The following is a 19,112-nucleotide window of genomic DNA, read 5'->3' on the forward strand; positions in this document are numbered from 1 at the left end:
AAAGGAATTTTAACTGATATTTGATAAGAACGTAGACGTGAAAGAGAAAGGGGGGAAATCTGAGAGATTTTGGCTCTATTTTTGCAAATAATAGAGAGGAAAATGGAAAATCCAAGGGATTTTATATCAGTTTATATCTGATGTGCAGTAAAATGTCAGTGTTTCACATCAGTATTTGTTAAATGAATAGAGAGGAAATGGGCAACATTTGCAAACATTTTATATCTATGTTCAAGAAGTTGATAAAAGGTGTAAATCTGAGATTTTTTTTATTTTATAATTAGAGAGGGGGGAGAATTTCAGGGCAAATGTTTAGGGTATTTTATATCAACCTTTGAGATGTGCAGAGAAAACGTGTCACGACCTGCAACTGAGGGTGGAAAATCAGACTCCTGGAGAGACCAGGGGGAAATGGGGGAGACGGGAGAGCGGCTCGTTGGCGGGGAAAGGGGCGAATCTCCCCGGATTTTACAGCCCGGGTGAGACACTGAGCGAGAAAAGGGGCAGAACTGGAGAGAATTTGTATCGGGGGCGAGAGGCAAGTGGCACAAACAGGGACAGGATCCAATTAACCCCCCTCCCCCCTTCGCCCGCCCGCCACTCCCCCCCCCGGGAATTTCCTGGCTGCCCAGAGACAGTTCAACCCCCCCCCACGCGTCCCACCGACCTTCCCCCAGCTCCAGCTTCTCCCCCACCCGCCCGACACCCCCTCCTCCCAGGGACCCCGCCGGCCCCCATCCCAGCGGGGGGCGGATCCTGCTGCGGCTCCGCTGGGGCCGAGGCGGCTCGAGGCTTCTCCCGGGTTCCCGGGGCAGAGTCACGTGCCCGCCCGGGGTCTCTCACTCACCGGGGCAGGGGCGGGCAGAGAGGCTCCAACGACCCCGCGCGAGCCAGGCAGAGCCGCAGGGGCCCGCGCGCGTTTGCAACTCGGCAGTCTCTCCCCAATGTCACTTCCGGTCCAGGGAGAGTCAGGAACTACATCTCCCAGCCTGCCCCGGGGCGCTTCTGCTCTCTCCAGCCCAGGTAACGGAGGGTTTCAGCAGGTAAAATCGCGCATGCTCCGTGCGAGCTGCTGCTCCCGGGGTCTGTGGTGTGGGGAGATGGGGTGTCGGGCGGGAGAAGCTGGAGCTGGCGGGGGGAAGGTCAGTGGGACGCGGGGGGGGAGGGGGGTTAATTGGCTCCTGTCCCTGTTTGTGCCACTTGCCTCTCGCCCCCGATACAAATTCTCTCCAGTTCTGCCCCTTTTCTCGCTCAGTGTCTCACCCGGGCTGTAAAATCCGGGGAGATTCGCCCCTTTCCCCTCCAATGAGCCGCTCTCCCGTCTCCCCCATTTCCCCCTGGTCTCTCCAGGAGTCTGATTTTCCACCTCCAGTTGCAGGTCGTGACACGTTTTCTCTGCAAATCTCAAGGGTGGATGTGCCCAGCCCTGAGGCTGTGGGTCCTGGAGGTGGGTATCGCTGGGGGCCTGGTGGCTGCAGAACAGCCGGGGTGGGCGTCTCTTGGGGAGGCGGGACAGGGGGTTAGAGGGAGCCTGGTGCTGTGCCAGGGGCTCTGTCTGGGCTTCCCCGGCTGGCTCCTGGCATCGCTGCCGTGCCCAGTGCACAGAGCTGGGGGAGGGGATCCCTGGCACTAGGTCAGGGGATGCCAGGGAAGCAGAGTTTCCCACTGAAAAGCATCAGGGGGTCCTGCTGGGTGGAGGAAGGGGTCCCAGGCAAATGGCAGGGCAGATCCTGCTGGTGGTGGTGTGCGGGGCGGGTCCTAGGCAGGCAGTGAGGAACTGAGTTCCCAGTGGGTGGGTCCCTGGCTGCTGGGGGCTCTTGGTGGGGGAACCCTTTGGGATTCCCAACCTGACAGTCATGGTCTGGTGGGGATTCCCTGGCCAGTGGGGCTTTGAGGGGTATCTGGGTCCCTGGCTGGGGACTCTGGGGGCTGCGTCCCAGGCAATATCTGTTGGGCCCCTGGCTGTGGGAACTTCTACTAACCATGATCCTTCTCCCTAATTAGCTTATGCCAGAATCCTGGCTCCAAGCACTGCCGGGCATTCCCCAGTCACCGGCCCTGTGACTGTGATAACTTTCTATCCACTTATCAGTCACTGTTAGTGTGAAATCACAGATTTTGCTTTTCTCCTCTTTTGAAAACTGCAGGAACTTTCAGTTCCATTTGGAAAATTGTGCCCCCCAGTCCTTGTCCTAGATCTGGGGTATGAGGGAGGTGGGAAGGGGGTCAGCACTGCCACACGATGGTCTCTTCCACAGCGTTCTGGACTCATTCTTTCTGAACTCTGGTTTCATTGAGACCAATGTTAATCCAGAGTCACTGTATGGAAAGACAAGGAGTGACTCCGGATCAACAGTGGGGCAAATGAGATTAGCAATTCTCCCTGTGAGGAGGGGCTCTCATTAGCTGCTCTCCCCAGAGAGCTAAAGGAGGGAAGCTGCTCAAACGCTCTATCCCTCTCTGCTCAGGATACTGGGGTTCAGCTTCCTGGGTCAGACACTGCAGCCTCCATTGTGATCGGGGAGACCAGGCTTAGCAGCTGCTGCTCCCGCAGCGGGGTTCTGTGCTGGGAAGTGACCTGAATTAAAGCTGCTTCTCTGCCCAGCCCAGGGGATGACTTTCTCCAGCTGGTCCCTAGCCCCCTAGGGCAGCCCTGGGCCCTGTTAATACTAAATTCTGAGCCAGACATTCCAAGTAACTGAAAGAAACAAAGGGAAAATGCTGGGGTCTGGCCTTAAAATGACTCTACACAAACAGACCCCCCCTCATTTCTCGTCCAATTAACAATTGCAGGAGCAAATCCAGCCATGGGGGAGCAAACTACCCAGGAATGGGACTTACCTACCAGACGGGCAGGGAGAGGGGAAAAGGAGATAGAAGGAGAAAGAAAGACTGAAAGGGGCTGTGGAGAGAAGAGTTTGGAGAGAGATTTCCAGATCTCTAATCTGCCCAGCCAGAGGTATTACTGCACCCTGGATAGAGTCACTTTCCTGTGGAAAAGATGAGAATCAGACAGAGGAAAATCCAGTTCCTGAGTCCATATCCCTCCTGCTGGGGTGTGGCTGCCGTGGGGTCAGTGTCTGAGGGGATCCTCACAGTGACTCCTTTGGTTCTGCTTTTTTCTAGCCTTGTGTTCAGAGACTTTGTTAGGGGGTGAGGGGAGGGAGAAGGGAGGTTAAAAATGTCACTGTGGGCTTAGCCTGGCAGGAGAGGCCAGGTCTACACTGAACAAAGAGATCAAGCCTTTTCAGCATGGCAGACTCCAGGGTGCCTGTCTGCAGGAAAGGGCCTGGGGGAATCATGCTGTGAAATGAGTTAAAGCCTGTTCTGAAACCTTCACAACTGCCCTTCTCGCCCTGCCAGGCTGCGGAATAACGTCCATGTTTCGCTCCAGTTCATCCCGTCCTCTCGTTGGACAGGGGAGAGAAATGGCTGCAGAGGAGCCAGTTCAGGTAGGTATTATCAGGGGGTTGCTGGTGGGTTCCTCCAGTGGGGGAGAGGGACAGCAAATACGTGGGAGATGGGAAGGTTTGCACAGGCTGGTTTGGAGGTTGCAGTCTGGTTTGCAGGAAATGCACAGGGTGGAGAAAGGGAGGAGGACAGGGGTGCGCTAAACCTGCTGGGAGTTATTTAATATGTGGCCTAGATTCTAGGAACAGACCCAGGAGGTTCGCCGTGGAAATGCTCTAGTTTGTGGAGCAGAAAATAACCCCGCTGCATGGGGCTGGGAAAACTGACCAGACTCATAGTGCTGGAGCCTGACCTGACTAACCAGCGGCTGTTGTGAGATATGAAGGGGGCACCCACCAGTGAGGCTTAGGGGAGCTTCCCCTCCCTTCCCATCCAGCTCTTCAGAATGGGGAGGGTGTTGGGCTTCCTACCAGGGAGCTGTCCCTGGACCCTGCTAAGGGCTCCATCTCCTGAATCAGTCAGTGGCTAGTAGGGGGGTGATGGCTCTGCTAGGAGAGAGGAGGGGCTCTTGCTTCGTCCCCTCCCCCTGGTGTTTCCTGGATGCTCTGAGCAGGGTGGGGGTGGGACTCTGACTGCAATCCACCCAGAGTTTCTGTTTGGCTCCTGTCCCCCATGTATGGGGGGGCTGTGAGTGGGGCAGCAGGTATTGAGTGTTGGGCTCTTGCTCTTTCAGGGGCCGGTGACCTTCGAGGAGGTGGCTGTGTACTTCACCAGGGGAGAGTGGGCTCTGCTGGACCCCACTCAGAGAGCCCTCTACAGGGATGTCATGCAGGAGAACTATGAGAATGTGACCTCGCTGGGTAAGGGTTCCTGACCCCTCTGTTCTTGGAAGGGGAAAAGAAGAGAGAGAGTTCATGCCACCCCACAATGCCACCTCTACTCTGTCCTGTTGCCTCATCACCCCAATATGCCAGTGACACACAAGCTACCAGAGACCCTCCCCTGCTGCAGAACACTTTGGGAACAGAGCACAGGAGCCGTACCGCACAGTGTCAAATATCTCCTGTTTGCTCAAGTAAAACTGAGGGTTAGGTGCGGCAGAATGAGCAGAAGCTTCCTACCCCTGATCTCTCAAACCCTGAGCCTTCTCCACCCAAACCACAATTATGCTTGGGGTGTAACAGGCAGGCTGCTGGAGTCAGAGCTGCTGGCCCAGGGTCACTTATCACACAGACACTCCGTGCGTCCTTGAATGCTGGCTGGGGTATCCAGAGAAGGAAGCTCAGTGGCGGATTTAGCATTAGTGGGGCCCTGTGCTCAGCTCCATTTTAGGGTCCCTCCTTGGGACATAGGCAAGAAAAAGAACATTCTCTCATTTCCCTCCCACCCCATTTTTCATTCTTTTTCCTTCCTCCTCCTCCTCCTATAAGTAATAGGAAGTAAATGAAAATAAAGTGAGGTACCTTGATTGTGTTTGTCGTCTAACCGATTTTTCCACAGACCACTTGAAAATTGCTGAGTCTTGGTGCACCACTTAACAATCTTTCCATATATTGTTTGTGCCGTTAGCTAACTATTGTAAAGCGCTTTGGATAAGAGCCCTTTATTAAAAATGTTGGAGTGCAGGGTCTGGCCAGGAGTTAGGGTGTGGGAGGGGACTCAGGGTTGGGGCAGGGGGTTGGGGTGTGGAGCACTTACCTGGAGCAGCTCCTGTTTCATGCGAGCAATGCAGGTGGGGATGTGGGGGGGCAGGAGTCAGGGCTGGGGGTGTGAGATGGGCAGGGGGTGGGGGATAAGTGGTTATGGGTGGCTGCAGGAATCAGGGAGGGCAGGGAACTGGGGTGTGTTTTGAGAGGGGTGAAGGAGTAAGGGCTGGGGGTGTGAGGGGGTGCCGGGGTCAGGGAGGGCAGGGTGTTCAGGGGGCAGGAGTCAGGGCTGGGGGTGCAGGGTCTGGGAGGGAGTTAGGTTGCAGGAGCAGCTGGAGATTGGGGTGCAGGATCTGGCCAGATTTTAGGATGCAGGAGGGGGCTCGGTTGGGGCAGGAGGTTGGGGTGTGAAGTGCTTACCTGGGGCAGCTCCCATGTGGTGTGAGGGGTGCAGATGGCAATGTAGAGGGGGGTGTGCAGGAGCTCCCATTTGGTGCTCAGGGTGCGGTTGAGGATGTGGTGGGGGTGCAGGAGTCAGAGCATGGGGTGTGAGGGCTCGTTATGTGGGAGGGGATGCAGGAGTCAGGTCTGGGGGCTGGGAGGGTGGGCTGGGGTACTGGGGGTGCTCCCAGCCCCCTACCCTGAGTGGCTGAAGCAGGGGCTGGGGCAGGGGTATGTGATAGGGGAGTGCTTTGTAAAGCAGTGAGCAGGTGCCCAGGGAGCTTTTCAAACAGGGCTGCTAATGGGGAGTTTCGTGAGGGAGTTTGGAAGGGGAGTGGGAGGGGGGGAGGTGCTCTTGTCATTCTTTAAAACACTTAAGCTATAATACAAACTTCTTGACTGAAACAAAACCCCTGTTGTTAACCTAGGTGGCTGTAAGAGAGAATGCAGGCAGAAGCCCAGCAGCAGAGTGGGGGCTATCCTGTTTATTGCTCTCAATGTAGCATGTATGATTACCTGCCCTGTGGGCGGGTGGCTTACGTGTGCATTCGGTGCAAGGAGCTCCTGGCCCGCAGAGACCGCGTGGAGGCTTTGGAGGCCAGGGTGGTGGAACTGGAGACGCTAAGGGAGGCAGAGAAGTATGTTGATGAGGCTTTTCCGGGACACTTGTAGATTTCTCCCACCTCCGGTCAGACAGCCACTGCGCTGTTGAGGAGGATGAAAGGCCCAGGGAAGGAGAGCTGTCAATGGGAGCAGAGGGAAACCTTCCCATAGTTGGGACCCTCCTCCCAGATGGTGTTGGGGTAACCTCTTGCACTGAGGTTACCCCAGGCATTAAGAAAAGGCAGCTGTTAGTAATGGGAGATTTGATCATTAGAAACAAGGATAGCTGGGTTTGTGATGACCGGGAGAACAGTATGGTGACTTGTCTGCCTGGTGCAAAGGTTGCTGATTTCTCGAGGCATCTAGATAGATTTATGTGTAGTGCTGGGGAGGACCTAGTGGTCGTGGTACGTGTAGGCACCAGTGACATAAGGAACGGTAGGTGAGACGTCCTGGAGGCCAAATTTAGTCTGCGAGGAAAGAGACTGAAATCTGGGACCTCTATGGTGGCATTCTCAGAAAAGCTTCCAGTTCCACGCACATGGCCAGGTAGGCAGGCAGAGCTTCAGAGTCTCAATGCGTGGATGAGATGATGGTGTAGTGAGGAGGTGTTTAGATTGATTAGGAAGTGGGGAAACTTTGGGGATGGGGGAGCCTATACAGGAAGGATGGGCTCCACCTAAACCAAAGTGGAACCAGACGACTGGCACTTAACATTAAAAAAGTTGCAGAGCAGTTTTTAAACTAAGAGATGGGGGAAAGCCAATGGCTGCAGAGGAGCTCGTGGATTGGATAGAGACTTGTCTTAGAGGTGAGTCTAGTGATAGAGATTTTCTAGTTCTAGTCAGGAAGAGAGGCTGGAAGAGGATAAAGTAGGGGCCAGATCATTCTCTCACACAAGAATCTGACACATCAGAAAAGGGCAGACAAATAAACAGTGACAAGTTTTTAAAGTGCTTGTACACAAATGCTAGAAGTCTAAATAATAAGATGGGTGAACTAGAGTGCCTCGTGTTAAAGGAGGATATTGACATAATAGGCATCACAGAAACCTGGTGGAGTGAGGACAATCAATGGGACACAATCATTCCAGGGTACAAAATATATCAGAAGGACAGAGCAGGTCATAAGAACATAAGAACGGCCGTACCGGGTCGGACCAAAGGTCCATCTAGCCCAGTATCTCTCTACCAACAGTGGCCAATGCCAGGTGCCCCAGAGGGAGTGAACCAAACAGGCAATGATCAAGTGATCTCTCTCCTGCCATCCATCTCCATCCTCTGACGAACAGAGGCTAGGGACACCATTCTTTACCCATCCTGGCTAATAGCCATTTATGGACTTAGCCACCATGAATTTATCCAGTCCCCTTTTAAACATTGTTATAGTCCTAGCCTTCACACCCTCCTCAGGTAAGGAGTTCCACAAGTTGACTGTGCTCTGTGTGAAGAAGAACTTCCTTTTATTTGTTTTAAACCTGCTGCCTATTCATTTCATATGGTGACTCCTAGTTCTTGTATTATGGGAATAAGTAAATAACTTTTCCTTATCCACTTTCTCAACATCACTCATGATTTTATAGACCTCTATCATATCCCCCCTTAGTCTCCTCTCTTCCAAGCTGAAGAGTCCTAGCCTCTTTAATCTTTCCTCGTATGGGACCCTCTCCAAACCCCTAATCGTTTTAGTTGCCCTTTTCTGAACCTTTTCTAGTGCTAGAATATCTTTTTTGAGGTGAGGAGACCACATCTGTACACAGTATTCGAGATGTGGGCGTACCATGGATTTATATAAGGGCAATAATATATTCTCAGTCTTATTCTCTATCCCCTTTTTAATGATTCCTAACATCCTATTTGCTTTTTTGACCGCCTCTGCACACTGCGTGGACATCTTCAGAGAACTATCCACGATGACTCCAAGGTCTTTTTCCTAACTCATTGTAGCTAAATTAGTCCCCATCATATTATATGTGTAGTTGGGGTTATTTTTTCCAATATGCATTACTTTACATTTATCCACATTAAATTTCATTTGCCATTTTGTTGCCCAATCACTTAGTTTTGTGAGATCTTTTTGAAGTTCTTCACAATCTGCTTTGGTCTTAACTATCTTGAGCAGTTTAGTATCATCTGCAAACTTTGCCACCTCACTGTTTACCCCTTTCTCCAGATCATTTATGAATAAATTGAATAGGATTGGTCCTAGGACTGACCCTTGGGGAACACCCCTCTCCATTCTGAGAATTTACCATTAATTCCTACCCTTTGTTCCCTGTCTTTTAACCAGTTCTCAATCCATGAAAGGACCTTCCCTTTTATCCCATGACAGCTTAATTTACGTAGGAGCCTTGGGTGAGGGACCTTGTCAAAGGCTTTCTGGAAATCTAAGTACACTATGTCCACTGGATCCCCCTTGTCCACATGTTTGTTGACACCTTCAAAGAACTCTAATAGATTAGTAAGACATGATTTCCCTTTACAGAAACCATATTGACTTTTGCTCAACAATTTTTGTTGTTCTATGTGCCTGGCAATTTTATTCCTTTACTATTGTTTCAACTAATTTGCCTGGTACAGACGTTAGACTTACCAGTCTGCAACTGCCAGGATCACCTCTAGAGCCCTTTTTAAATATTGGCGTTACATTAGCAATCTTCCAGTCATTGGGTACAGAAGCCGATTTAAAGGACAGGTTACAAACCAGAGCTAATAGTTCCCCAATTTCACATTTGAGTTCCTTCAGAACTCTTGGTAAATACCATCTAGTCCCGGTGACTTGTTACAGTTAAGTTGATCAAGTAGTTCCAAACCTGCTCTATTGACATTTCAATCTGTGGCAGTTCCTCAGATTTGTCACCCACAAAAGGTTTGGGAATCTCACCAACATCCTCAGCCATGAAGACTGAAGCAAAGAATCCATTTAGTTTCTCCGCAATGGCTTTATCGGCTTTAAGGGCTCCTTTTGTATCTCAATACTCCAGTGGCCCCACTGGTTGTTTAGCAGGCTTCCTGCTTTTGTTATTACCTTTTGAGTTTTTGGCTAGCCCCTTCTTCAAACTCCTCTGTGGCTTTTCTTATTACATTTTTACACTTAATTTGCTAGTGTTTATGCTCCTTTCTATGTACCTCACTAGGATTTGACTTCCACTTTTTAAAAGATGCCTTGTTATCTCTCACTGCTTCTTTTACATGGTCATTAAGCCACAGTGACTCTTTTTTAGTTCTTTTGCTGTGTTTTTTAATTTGGGGTATATATTTAAGTTGGGCCTCTAATATTGTGTTTTTGAAAAGTGTCCATGCAGCTTGCAGGGATTTCACTCTAGTCATTGTACCTTTTAATTTCTGTTTAACTAACCCCCTCATTTTTCATAGTTCCCCTTCCTGAAATTAAATGCCAGTGATGAGCTGTTCTTCCCACCACAGGAATGTTAAATGTTGTTATATTATGGTCACTATTTCCAAGCGGTCCTGTTACAGTTAGCCCTTGGACTAGATCCTGAGCTCCACTCAGGACTAAATCGAGAGTTGCTTCTCCCATTGCGGGTTCTTGTACCAGCTGCTCCAAGAAACAGTCATTTAAAGTATCCAGAAATGTTGTCTCTGCATTTTGTCCTGAGGTGACATGTACCCAGTCAATATGGGGATAAGTGAAATCTCCCACTATTATGGAGTTCTTTATTTTGATACCCTCTCTAATCTCCCTTCGCATTTCATCCTCACTATCACTGTCTTTGACAGGTGGTCGATAACAGAGCCCTATTGTTATATTCTTATTAGAGCATGGAATTACTATCCAGAGAGATTCTATGAAACATGTGGTTTCATTTAAGATTTTTACTTCATTCGAGTTTACATTTTCTTTAACATACAGTGCCACTCCCCTCCCCATCCCCCAAGTATGGGGGGATCCAGTGGACATAGTGTACTTAGATTTCCAGAAAGCCTTTGACAAGGTCCCTCACCAAAGGCTCTTAAGTAAATTATGTTATCATGGGATAAGAGGGAAGATCTTTTCATGGATTGAGAACTGGTAAAAAGACAGGGAACAAAGGGTAGGAATAAATGGTAAATTTTCAGAATGGAGAGGAGTAACTAGTGGTGTTCCCCAAGGGTAAGTCCTAGGACCAATCCTGTTCAACGTATTCATAAATGATCTGGAGAAAGGGGTAAACAGTGAGGTGGCAAAGGTTGCAGATGATATTTGTGACGATGCGGTTCTGGTGGGACCCAATTGAGAGTGACAAATCGCTTAAAACAGTGCAGTTACAGTTCAAGGCTGGGATTTTTCCACCTCTAAGGCAAACCAAACCAGCCAGACAAAGAAGACTTCGGTCTTACCCCCCTGGCTAACCACAAGTCACACAAGCAATTTCCTTAGACACTGCAGTCTCCCAGTATCACCACCAGTGCACTCGTCCTGGGGATGAATGGTTATGAAAACCAACACCCCAATAAAAGAAAAAGGTTCTCTCGGTCCCAAAGAATCAAGCCCCAGACCCAGGTCAATATACACATCAGATCTTACCCACAAATCACGCTGTTGCCAATCCTTTAGAATCTAAAGGTTTATTCATAAAAGGAAAAAGATAGAGATGAGAGCTAGAATTGGTTAAATGGAATCAATTACATGCAGTAATGGCAAAGTTCTTAGTTCAGGCTTGTAGCAGTGATGGAGTAAACTGCAGGTTCAAATCAAGTCTCTGGAGTACATCCTCCTCTGGGATGGGTCAGTCAGTCCTTTGTTCAGAGCTTCAGTTTGTAGCAAAGTTCCTCCAGAGGTAAGAAGCAGGATTGAAAACAAGATGGAGATGAGGCATCAGCCTTTTATAGGCTTTTCCAGGTGTAAGAACACTTCTTTGTTCTTACTGTGGAAAATGACAGCAAAATGGAGTCTGGAGTCACATGGGCAAGTCCCTGCATACTTTGCTGAGTCACAAGGCGTATCTGCCTTCTCTCAATGGGTCAGTTGAATAGCTGATGGTCCTTAATGGGCCATCAAGCATGCTAGGCAGAGCTAATGCCAACTTGTCTGGGATGTCTCCCAGAAGCACAGCATAAGTTGGAAATACAGACAGGATAGAGCCAATACTCATAACTTCAACTACAAAATGATACATACATATAGACACCATAATTATAACCAGCAACCCATAACCTGGTCTTGGACACCTTATATGACCCCCTGTACATAAGATTTGGTGCCACTACAGGACCTTGGTTGCAACCATGTTCTGTATGGTTCCAGATTATATCAATAACGTCACAATACTAAACTGCTCAAGATAGTTAAGACCAAAGCAAACTGTGAAGAACTTCCAAAAGATCTCACAAAACTAAGTGACTGGGCAACAAAATGGCAAATGTGTATAAATGTAAAGTAATGCAGATTGGAAAAAATAACCCCAACTATACATACAATATGATGGGGGCAAAATTAGGCTAATCAGGAAAAAGATCTTTTTGTCATTGTGGATAGTTCTCTGAAGACATCCAGCAGTGTGCAGCGGAAGTCAAAAAAGCAAACAGGATGTTAGGAATTATTTAAAAAGGGATAGACAGTAATGCAGAGAATCTTATTGCACGTGTATAAATCAATGGAAATCACTAATTTAGACCCCATCGTTTTATATGTATATTTGGGATTATGTTTGCCAATGGGCTGCAATATGTGTTATCCTGACATCTAGCACTGCTGAGATCCTGCATTCAATAATATCCCTGCCCTTCCTGTTCCCGTTCTGCACTGAACCCCACGCTTATGTTTCCTGCTTTCCCAGGACTCTGTCTCTGGACCCATCTGTCAGCAAGAAGCAGTGCCAGGGAGACTTTGATTTCTGGGATGTGGATTTACTTTCTGTGTGTTTTAGGAGAGTCTTTGAAACTGAGTGTCTGTGACATTAAGCACAGTACAATCTGGACTGTTAACAGCTGTGGCCCCTCAGTTCCCCAAGCTGGGGTGCCTTTTACACTGCTCTACTGTGAGAGCAGCCACTCCTGGGCAGTTCACACGCATTCTCCAGCATGTAACTCGCTCCCAGCTACACAGTATTGAGTGCTGCTAGTCAGTGACTCACAAATTACAGTACCCCACAGGAGAACCCCAGAAAATTCTCTGCTCCCAGACTTCCCCCAGAAATGTGCATCTTGCACTGTCCAGCACACTCCTGAACAATGGGAGCTCATATGAAATCTGTTGTTTCATCAGTGGAAAATGACATGCACTAGCCTTCCAAATGGAGTTTCCAACACACTTTAATCCAAACACACTGGTTTGATTAAAAAAAAAAAGGAAATAAAATTAACTACTGAAAAAAAAGATTTGAAGTGACTACAATAATGAGGCATAAAAGTCAGAATTGTTTACCAAAGAAATGCAAAGATAAAACATAAACTAATGTTTAATTTAACAAGCTAAAAGGGATTTAAAACAAATGTTTCTCTCACCATCTGCTGAGACAGGCTGGTTTTCCTTTCAGCCAGGACTCCCCCTAACCTGCCCCTGCCGCCCACATTCAGTTCTTCAGGAGTTGTCATGAGCAGAGGGAAAGGGGGAGAGAGAGAGACTTATGCATTTTCCTCACCTCTTTTTATAATTCAGTCCTTTGTACTAGAAACCACTTCAGTTCTCAGCTGAGTCATGGTGACAGGCTGTCATAGATATGAGCTTCAAGTGTCCCTGTGATGGAATGTAAATGTCATCTTCACACCTTCCCCCTGGTGGAGAATGGCTATTTGACCAGCTGTTTGTCTTGCTGTCTCCTGAGGAACTTAGGGTTAGGGTTGCAGCTTTTTCAGTAATATCATACCGTAAAATCTCATCACTTTCCATACAATGTTGCTACACAGTTTAACAGGAGGCTATTCAGTAGATTATGTCTTTTCAAATGGTACCTCACAAGCCCTACAGTGATAAATGAAGGGGAGGGGAGGGATCTCCCTTTTATAAACACCCAGCCAGCCAGCCGGCTGTAAAATCCCTGTTGGTGCGAGTTCTCTGCTTGCTTTACCTCTAAAGAGTTAACAAGCCAACAGGGTTTAAAAAAAAAAAAAAAAAAAGGATTGGGCACCTGACCAAAAAAGCCAATGGAAAGGCTAGAACTTTTTTAAATGGGAAAGTAACTTTCCCTTTGTCTGTTGTTCTCCGGAGAAGGCGACACGGAGTAGCAATGCTGTGTATGGCTTGAAGCAGGTATGAAAATTCATCTTCCATACGTAGGAGAAATGATTTGGCTAGGGAATGTTGAGACAGACACAATCAGGTTTATTTTTTATTTTGGCTTTTGGATCTACTCGGTGCTATCCCAGATGCTTTTGTTTGCTTGTAAGCTTTAAGCTGAACGCCCAAGAAAGCTATTTTGGGTGCTTACAAAAATTTTCTTTTAAGATCTAGCAGAAGCCTAAGTTCCAGATGTATTGTTTTCCTTTTCAATTTTAATAAAATTGACCTCTTTTAAGAACAGGATTGGATTTTTGGTGTCCTAAGAGGTTTGTGTGTGTTGTTTGATTAGCTGGTAGCCACAGCTAATTTCCTTTGTTTTCTTTCTCAGCTCTTTCCTGGAGGGGAGGTGAAAGGGCTTGAGGGTGCCCCACAGGGAAGAATTCTCAAGTGCTCTTTCCTGGGGCCAAGGGTTTTGGGGTTTTTTCCCTTTGGGTGGTGGCAGCATTTACCAAGCCAAGGTCAGAGAAAAGCTGTAACTTTGGGGGTTTGATACAAGCCTAGAGTGGCACAAATTAATTTGTAGAATCCTGTCGGGCCCCCACTTTCTGCACTCGGAGTGACAGAGTGGGGATTCAGCCCTGACACATACTATGAACAAAATGGATCATAATTTTCTAGAAGAGTGAACATAGGGGAACAGACTAGCACAGTGTCTGTGTGTTCCCAACATATATGTGGGTATTCTAGTCCCTCACAAGCAAGGTGTTTGGCATCTTCAAACACCTGAGGAACCGGTCCTGGGAATTGACTGGTTTATTAAGTGACACTGTATGGAATTGAGAGACACTTTATACTGTGGCAAATTGCTGGTACTGTTATTCTGGGTCTCGTTTTCTCTTTGGGGAAGGTTCAGGGCGCCACTGCTTGCCTCTGAATCGGTATTTTAATTTCCCCACTAGTGTCCTTGAGGAGGAGTGGAGAGGAGGGACCTGGGCCCGCCCTCTTCTCCAGGTCCCAACCCAAGGGCCCTGAGGTTAGTGGTGAACCACTTGAACTGGCGGTTCCTTCCCCTGGGCTACTTCCCTCTCCTGCCCTTCAGCTTGTGGAGGAGCTTCTTGCCCTCCTTCTACACAAGCCAGGTGCCCCATACCTAGGGTCTTTGGATTTCTCAGCCCACTGGAGCACTCCTCCAAACTTTCCTTTTGTCTCTCTTCAAAACTGTTCTCTGCTCCAACTCCTTCAAACTGCTCTCTGCTCCAATGCCCACACTGTCTGATTGAAGCAGGGGTTTTTATCACCTGACTGACTGCTGGTGCTCTAATTCATCTATAGCAAACTTTCTTCCCTCTGCAGGGAATAAGGCTCCCTGCTAACCCTCTCCTGCTGCCCTCTGGCCACGCTGTATCGCACTGTGTACTGAGAACTCCAAGGCTTTTCCATGCCATGTGCTGTGAAGCTTCTGTTTGGGACACAGGAATTAGAAACCACTTGGCAAAAGGAATATAAAGGGCAGCTGCATCATCTCCATTTTGTCTTCAATCCCCCTTCCTACCTCTGGAGCAACTTCTCTACAAACTGAAGGCTTGAACAAAGGTCTGAATAATGTGGATGTGTACCAGAGAGCCTTTCAAGCCAGAAACTCACCAATACTGCTAAGAACCAGCTGTATAGATTTCTGAATGTGTCTGACTGCTTTCCCATTTAACAACTCCCTTTTTCTTTCTTTCTTTTATACTAAACCTTTAGTTTAGATGCTTTCTTGCTTATAAACCTTTAGTTTAGATGCCAATGATTGGCTGGCATCATAGTATTTTGAGTAAGATCCAAACCTATACTGACCTGGTAATGTGGCTGACTCTGGGGTCAGAAGAACACTTTGTTTATGTGAGCAGAGTTTTTAAATAACCTCTCACTGTGCTGGACCTAGGTGCTGATTGGGAGTCAGAGAACTGGGATGCAATAAAGGGGGCCGTGTGATTTCTTTTTTCAGTTTCTCGATAACCAGTGTGGGGGATCAGAAGCACAGTTGGTGACTGGTCGGTGTGTTTAACTTCCGTGTTATCCACCAGTTTGGGGAGCCTCTGCTCTCCCTTTTTTAACCTGCCCTGGTCTTGGCATTTTCAGTGAGGACTAGCCCAGGGACACCGGGTCACACCGAGTATTAAAGTTAAATTAATAGAATGTTTTTTATGACAAAGTTTTATGAAATCAATGGAACCCCTTTGTTTTCTTTCATCTGAGCAGGGTTTCCATTTTCCAAACCTGATGTGATCTCCCAGCTGGAACAAGGGAAGAGCCATGGGTCTCAGACCTGCAGGGTTCAGAGGGAAAACAGACCCTGAGATCTCCCTGCAGAGGTGAGGAAACATTAAACCAACTCTGAGTGTGAAAGTGCCTGAAGGAAACATCTGGGATGCTCTACCAAGCCCTTGGGAGGTCTCTCAGTTCATTATTGTTGCCAGCAGGGGTCATATCCTCAGGGTAACTATAGCTCATGGCTTCCGTAGATTCTAGCAGACACCAGGCAGTAGCTTCCTCCCTTCCCCTTGAGAATTTGGATGGGATTTGAAAGCCAAATTGATCCCCTCCTCTCTCCTGTTTTGGGGAAGAATATGGGGGAGTTCAGTTTGTGATTTTTATTTGACCTCCCTCCAGCACTTAGTTTGTTTTGGCTTTTCACTTTTCAACCCTGTTTGATGTTTCTGTCTTTTTCACAGCAGGTGGTGCAATGGCATGTGAGAAAGAGGAGCAGAATTCTCAGCAGAAAAATGTTCAGCAAGTGGATAAACACAGAGCATTATTGCAAAGATCAAAAAGCAATGTGTCCAGGAGTCATGAGGAGGAAAAGTCCTGTGAGATTCAGCACAGACCAGAGAGAGAACAAGGAAACCAGCTGGGGGTGAAAATGGGTAAACGTATTTCCTCTCAGGGAACTCAGAAGTACCTCAAGGAAACCACAACAAAGCAGGAAATCATTGGAAAGAGAAAAAATACATACACCGTGTGTGGAAAAAACTTATGTGACTACTCAGCCCTTCTTAATTATCAGAGAATCCACACAGGGGACAGGCCCTACAAATGCCGTGAGTGTGGGAAAACCTTCAATCGCAGATCAGCCCTTTTTACCCATCAGAGAATCCACACAGGGGACAGGCCCTACGAATGCCGTGAGTGTGGGAAAACCTTCATTTACAGATCAGGCCTTTCTCAGCATCAGAGAATCCACACAGGGGAGAGGCCCTTTGAATGCCGTGAGTGTGGGAAATGCTTCACTAGCAGCTCAAACCTTTCTCAACATCAGAGAATCCACACAGGGGAGAGGCCCTATGAATGCCGTGAGTGCGGGAAAAGCTTCTCTAGCAGCTCAGCCCTTATTCATCATCAGAGAATCCACACAGACGAGAGGCCCTATGAATGCAGTGAGTGTGGGAAAAGCTTCTCTAGGAGATCAGGCCTTTCTCAGCATCAGAGAATCCACACAGGGAAGAGTCCCTATGAATGCCGTGAGTGTGGGAAAACCTTCAATTGCAGCTCAAACCTTATTACTCATCAGAGAATCCACACAGGGGAGAGGCCCTATGAATGCAGTGAGTGTGGGAAAAGCTTCTATAGCAGCTCAGCCCTTTCTAAACATCAGAGAATCCACACAGGGGAGAGGCCCTTTGAATGCCGTGAGTGTGGGAAAAGCTTCACTCACAGCTCTCACCTTAATGGGCATCAGAGAATCCACACAGGAGAGAGGCCGTATGTATGCCGTGAGTGTGGGAAACCTTTCAATCACAGCTCGCACCTTCTTACCCATCTCAGAATTCACACAGGGGAGAGGCCCTACGAATGCCGTGAGTGTGGGAAAAACTTCATTTACCGCCAGCAGCTTATCAGCCATCAGAGAATCCACACAGGTATGAGACCCCATGGAAGCAGTGAGTGTGGGAAACCCTTGTCTTGCCACTGAGCCCATGTGAGCCATCAGAGAATCTGCAAGGGGGATCAACACCACAAACCCTCCAGGGCTATCGATACTTTCATACTTTTCCTGATTCCCACAGAGTAACTTTTAAAAGCTGTTTGAACTGCATGAAGCACCGATATCCCTCAGCTTGGCCAGATGAGTGGCCCATTTTTGCATTTTGCAGTTTGACCTCTTTGAGGTGGACCCATTTGTCCTTTCTATCAACTCCATTGTCCCATGAGTAATTCAAGTGTGTCCTTCCCATAAGAAACAAGGGAGCATCACAGTTATACCATTCCTCCTATTGCAGTTATGGCTAGAGTCACCAATGATACATATTGTATCATTGCCAATTGTTCTCACGTTGCTCTGGGTTGTGCTGAAGAGCAGTTATCATGGGAACTTTTCATATTACATTTAAAAGAGGAGGAGCAGGGGCAGGAAAAAAGTGTCATTTCCGCTTCTGTGATACTGGAAGGAGATGTAAAAAGCGAGAGTCCTGTGGCACCTTATAGACTAAAAAATGTTTTGGAGCATAAGCAATATACCAAAACCTACAGGAGAACACTTCAGTCTCCCTGGACACACAATCGCAGATTTAAAAATAGCCCATCCTGCAGCAAAAAAACGTCAGACCCAGACTTCAAAGAGAAACTGCCGAGTTTCAGTTTATTTGCAAATGTGACACCATCAGCTCAGGATTCAACAAAGACTGTGCCTGGCTCGCCAACTACAGAGGCAGTTTCTCCTCCCTTGGTGTTCACACCTCCACTGCTATAAGAGCCTCATCCTCCCTGATTGAACTAACCTTGTTATCTCTAGTCTGATTCTCGCCTGCATATTTATACCTGCCCCTCTGGAAATTCCCACTCCATGCATCTGACGAAGTGGGGATTCACCCACGAAAGCTTATGCACCAATACGTCTGTTAGTCTACAAGGTGCCACAGGACTCTTTGTCACGTTGTACAGATCTGGACTAACACAGCCACCCCTCTGATACTTGAAAGGAGATGGGGTGACTCAGAGATTCTCTCCTTCCCCATCACGGCAAAACTTTTACCTTTTGACTGAGCCAGGCAGAGTTTATCGTCATCACATTCTACCCCTCCACTTCTCAAAATGTCATGTGATGAAGTGTTCTCAGTTGTCTGTGCTTGGAGATGATGCTTTGACTTATTTAATCCTGTACCAGAGTTGCTGTGACTCGAGATGAAAGTATCAAAGGCCTGGAAGGGGAATTCAAATGGATCCTAAATACAGTGTCATCATTTAGAGTTTAAATCCCAGGTTCCATCTATTGGTAAAGCCAATTCTGGCAAGGTGGCTGTTTTTTCCTCCATTATGGGGATGCTGGGATACTAAACATGTTGTAAATAACATAACGGACTATGGAGACAGTGCTGAGCGAAGCAGATTTGAATGGATCAGAGGATAATGTGATGGGAGAATCTCTTGTCCTGATTCTAAATAATGAGATGTAACCTGCTCTGGAATTTCAATTTACACTTTCATTGTCATGTATTCTATCTCTCTGTGATCTGGGTTTCTATCTTTCTTGATGGCTGTGTGGTCGTACAATTAGATATTAGTTCAGCTCAGATTTATTGGAGAATTTAAGACAAATGACCATTTGCTAAAGTCATCATTTCTCCCTTCAGCTTTGCTTTTTCCCCATATCTCCATGATGACTTGGAGACAATTCAAGTGCAGTTCTGTCAACAGGAGAGAACTCTCCAGTTTACTGGCCATGGTAACAAAGACACAGCAGTGATTTAAAATCTCCATTCGGAAATGGTGAACAGCAGACCCCCCACTAACTGAGGGAAGTGCATATGAGCACAGTGTAGTTCAGTTATTTAAATCAATATTGTCTCAGATGGCTATGTTGGCAGGAGA

The 19,112-nt window shown here is 47.6% G+C and overlaps 1 protein-coding gene across 1 annotated transcript in view; it reads left to right on the forward strand.

The window, feature by feature from the left end:
* Positions 1-19,112, forward strand: part of LOC120381758 (zinc finger protein 420-like) — a gene marked incomplete at both ends in the record, with an annotated part of 237,354 nt that overhangs the window by 71,191 nt on the left and 147,051 nt on the right. Inside the window, one exon of the mRNA XM_039499869.1 lies at positions 16,325-17,164. Within this exon, the coding sequence (XP_039355803.1) occupies positions 16,325-17,164 (840 nt within the window). The remainder of the gene's footprint in view (positions 1-16,324; positions 17,165-19,112) is intronic.

The sequence above is a fragment of the Mauremys reevesii genome, linkage group 14 (genome assembly GCF_016161935.1).
Source record: "Mauremys reevesii isolate NIE-2019 linkage group 14, ASM1616193v1, whole genome shotgun sequence".
In the NCBI taxonomy this organism is placed as follows: domain Eukaryota; kingdom Metazoa; phylum Chordata; order Testudines; family Geoemydidae; genus Mauremys; species Mauremys reevesii.